Raw genomic sequence first — 4620 nt, 5'->3', positions numbered from 1 at the left:
AATAGTAATTTTATAAAGTAAATCATAATTCCTATAAAGTGAATCATTTTTTAAAATAACTTATAATATAGAACAAAGATAGATGTACAATAATTAAGGTTATTATGCTAAAAAAAATAATAGACATGAAAATTTGAAAGAAAAAATATCCTAAAAATGGATTAAGAAAATTGCTAAGGTGATAGTTTATTTAGATACATAGAGATAATAATGATTATAAGAACAAAAATGTGTCTAATTAAGGAGAGGTTAAGTTAATAACTTCAATTCTAATATACACCAATTTCCATTATACACAACTTTATGTAACATGCAAGACATGATAAGATTATAATATCTAGTTTCATTCCATTTGTCCTATTAAGGTCTTCTAAGTCTTAATATCAAAGAATGCATCTATCATTCACCTAACAAAGTAAAACGACGTGGTAGCGATGCATATTTCATGTTATATAAATTTGTTTTTTGCAGTGATTTATGAATATGCAACTTAACAACTTTAAGTTGTAAACAAAAAACTTAAGCCAATAATCTAATTAAGATAGTGGGAAAGTGAGTGAAAATGGGTTATTCTTGGATTCGAACGATGCTTCTCATTTCTTGCATTCTTCCAGCTTTGGTCGAGTGCAAAGTTAGACACTACAAATTTCATGTAAGTAATGTTATAAACTTTTATAAAATAATCATATTAATCATGCATGCATGTGTATAAAAAGAAATAGTTTGCATATATGTCTAATAAATCGAAGTTTAATCATGAAAAGATAAATAGAGATTTTATATATAATGACAAATTTGTGATCCTGCGCGGTAGTCCGTCTTATACACCTTCAAAGACGGTCCTGATATTCATCATAGTAAAATTGAATGAGATGTTTGATCTCTCTCTAATTAACATCTTAGATGGTTAATCACTCAATTTTCTTACAACAGCATGCATACTCTATAATAATTAATTTCTACATAGAATTTCCTAATTTTGGAATAATTAATAATGAATGCAGGTGGTGGCCAAAAATACAACTAGATTATGTTCAAGCAAATCAATTATAACTGTTAATGGGAAATTTCCAGGACCCACTCTTTATGCAAGAGAAGATGATACTGTTCTAGTGAGAGTTGTTAATCAAGTCAACCACAATATTACCATCCATTGGTAAGAAATCTTAATTCATTTTAATTTTTCTTCGAATTTCAATAAGTATATTGTAAAAAAATAAAAAAAATAATCAATCGGATACTATTCTAGTCTCAAATATAAGTAACGTTGATCTATTTTGTATAAATTTTAGGTCAGATAGATCAATTTTCTCTGACGATATAGCGAAAGATGAATACTTGTGATGAATAAAATTTTCAATTAATTATTGCGAATTTGAGTAATTATTATGATGATGTTTTGGCAGGCATGGTATTAGGCAGTTGACAACAGGTTGGGCTGATGGACCAGCATATGTGACACAATGTCCAATTCAATCAGGACATAGCTATGTCTACAACTTCACCATTACTGGTCAAAGAGGAACACTTCTTTGGCATGCACATGTTAATTGGCTAAGATCAACTGTTCATGGTGCCATTGTTATTTTGCCAAAGAAAGGTGTCCCTTATCCTTTCCCAAAGCCAGATGATGAACTCGTTTTGATACTAGGTAAGTAAAATTACAGTTAGTCCGATTAAATTTTTGGAGACTCAGTGTTGGTTAGATACATACAATTCAAGAAGCTCTGTGTTGTAGTCTATCTTACATACCCTCGAAGATGATAACTCTCATTACAAGTAATAATATATGTTTGTAGGAGAGTGGTGGAAATCTGATACTGAAGCTATCATCAATGAAGCTCTAAAATCAGGATTGGCACCAAATGTCTCAGATTCTCATACTATTAATGGACTTCCTGGAAAAGTTGCCAATTGTTCTACACAAGGTATTTTCCGCATTTCAAAAGCCGAATTCGATACTCTAGCTTTACAACACTCGCATATTTCATACTCTGCGCACCAATCATTTGCATTAATGTACCTGATATATAGTGCAGATACATCGTTGGTTCAATAAATTTAAAAAATAATTTTTTTTTATAAATAAGATCAGAGAGAATAATATTTATAGGATTAATTATCAAAATTTCTCATTTTTTAAGAACTTGTTTCTATGCAGATGTATACAACCTACCTGTTGAGAGTGGCAAAACCTACCTACTAAGAATCATCAATGCTGCACTCAATGAAGAACTTTTCTTCAAAATAGCAGGCCACAAACTCACTGTTGTAGAAGTTGATGCAACATACACAAAACCATTCGCAATCGAAACAATCGTCATCGCGCCCGGCCAAACAACAAATGTACTACTAAACGCAAACCAAAAATCCGGCAAATATTTAGTCGCAGCTTCGCCTTTCATGGACGCGCCAATCACCGTCGATAACGTAACAGCCACAGCAACTTTGCATTACTCAGGAACTACTCTTGCAAACACTCCAACTTTTCTCACTACACCCCCTCCTAAAAACGCTACTCAAATCGCTAACAACTTCTTAAGCGCGTTAAAAGGACTTAATTCGAAGAAATACCCGGTTAACGTGCCGTTGAAAATCGATCATTCGCTCTTTTTCACGGTCGGATTAGGTATTAAACCTTGTAATTCATGTGTTGCTGGAAATGGTAGCAGAGTTGTAGCTGCTATTAACAATGTGACATTTGTTATGCCAACTACAGCTTTACTACAAGCACATTACTTCAATGTTAAAAACGTTTTTACCACGGATTTTCCTGCGAATCCGCCGCATGTTTTTAACTTCACCGGAGCCGGACCTAAGAACTTGAACACTGACAGTGGTACTAAGGTTTATAGGCTATCATTTAATGATACAGTTCAGCTTGTTATGCAAGATACCGGAATCATTGCGCCTGAGAATCATCCTGTTCATCTTCATGGCTTCAATTTCTTTGTTGTTGGTAGAGGAGTTGGAAATTATAATAGTCAAGTTGATTCGAAGAATTTTAACCTTGTTGATCCTGTTGAAAGGAACACAATTGGTGTGCCTGCTGGTGGTTGGGTTGCGATTAGATTCCGAGCCGATAATCCAGGTAAAAATTCTCAATCTCTATATACAATATCACATGAATTAATCTACATTTGAATTTATGATGAATTTGTCAGAATCGCAGTGATACCATAATTCTCTCCCGAGTATAATTTTGTTTCATAGTTACAAATAAATGAGCAGGTCGCTCGAGCGAATATTTAAGTTCAAAATTATATATTTTTTGTCAGGCCAATTTATATTTTCGGAGATTCTATGTAGGTTAACTATAAATTAAATCGGTGTTATAATTGATATGGTTTAACAACAAACAAATATTATATGAGACCCTTTTAAATCACGATTTAAACATGTCAAATTTTGAACCTGTGCGGTAGTTCGTTTTACACATTTTTAAAAACAGTCATGTTACTTGTTTAATTTTTTTGGATCTTTATTTTTTAACTGGTTTTGTTGTTCTAACATTTTCAATGTGTTTGGTATATAGGAGTTTGGTTCATGCATTGCCATTTGGAGGTGCATACAACATGGGGTCTAAAGATGGCATTTTTGGTGGACAATGGAAAAGGACCTAAGCAATCAGTGATACCACCACCAAAAGATCTACCAAAATGTTGACATTTCTCTTCACATCAATTTCATGATACAATTTGCAAAAAGTGTAGGCCTTCCAATTCACAAGTGTAGGTGTGGAGGGATACAGAGGAGCCAGGCAAAAATAAAAGAGAGAATGTTTATTTAAAGAATGAGTATCTAAATTGTTTTTTGATTGAGCAAAAAGGGAGAATTTGTTCAAACTTGTTTAATAAAATGGAAGTGTGCATTTTGGTTTTCATTACACAATTTTTATGAGATCATGCTACTTATGTATTGGAACAAACAAGTGTACACTTTTGGCTTTGTGTTTGGTTAATACAAAAAGGTTATTTACTTCATTGTGTTGTTGATGAGCGCTAAATTTGGTATTCAAAGTTACTTGGACGAAAAAATATATGTAACTATTGTTGGAGATTTAGCACCAGATGGAAACATTTTATTTTCCATGTAATTTCAAATCACATACAAAAGTGAAAACATATAGGTAGTTATAGGTAGTTGTGAAAATTGAAAGAAAAAAATCCATAAAACCTTGTTATGTTCCGGAACCACGGAAATAGTTGATGAAATAGGATTCATGCATGTTGTAGTATGTTTTTGATAAGGTGGAACGAGATGGATTTACAAAGTTAATACTCCAACACTCAAATAAGTAAATAAATGAGAAGTAGCTTGAGTGTGAGACTGATTGGAATGCCTAGACTTGGCATGTGCATAACTTTATATACTCTAGGTGGTTAGAATTGTTTTTTATTAATCTAACGCTTCGCACGAATCATCGTTCAATTAAATCTAAGAGTGGATAGTTAGCATAGTTAGTAAGAGGTCAAAATCATATTTTCGTGCTTGAGCTAGGTCACACTTGTTCCTCGTGTTTTTTCCTTGTGGCATTTGTAATTGGTCCTTATGCATAAGTCCGATGAGAGATCCAAAACAGTTGCCCCTCAAGCATTTGTTTCTACTTCTTGGAAAAGG

General features: G+C 32.9%; 1 protein-coding gene across 1 annotated transcript; it reads left to right on the top strand.

Moving 5' to 3' along the window:
* The first annotated feature begins 473 nt into the window (after positions 1-473).
* Positions 474-3983, top strand: LOC127104669 (laccase-4). The gene is made up of 6 exons (XM_051041842.1): positions 474-652; positions 1005-1156; positions 1407-1651; positions 1800-1928; positions 2162-3091; positions 3536-3983. The coding sequence occupies exons 1-6, from the start codon at positions 563-565 to the stop codon at positions 3664-3666; spliced, it is 1677 nt and encodes a 558-aa protein (XP_050897799.1). The 5' UTR covers positions 474-562; the 3' UTR covers positions 3667-3983.
* The last annotated feature ends 637 nt before the right edge of the window (positions 3984-4620 follow it).

Source organism: Lathyrus oleraceus, chromosome 7 (assembly GCF_024323335.1).
Source record: "Lathyrus oleraceus cultivar Zhongwan6 chromosome 7, CAAS_Psat_ZW6_1.0, whole genome shotgun sequence".
NCBI lineage: Eukaryota > Viridiplantae > Streptophyta > Magnoliopsida > Fabales > Fabaceae > Lathyrus > Lathyrus oleraceus.
This window is presented reverse-complemented; position numbering and strand designations above follow the sequence as displayed.

Coding starts and splice junctions, on each gene's coding strand:
- LOC127104669 (XM_051041842.1), top strand. CDS start 563: ATGGGTTATTCTTGGATTCGAACGATGCTTCTCATTTCTTGCATTCTT. Junction 1,652..1,799: donor TGAACTCGTTTTGATACTAG/GTAAGTAAAATT, acceptor ATATGTTTGTAG/GAGAGTGGTGGAAATCTGAT. Junction 1,929..2,161: donor TGCCAATTGTTCTACACAAG/GTATTTTCCGCA, acceptor GTTTCTATGCAG/ATGTATACAACCTACCTGTT.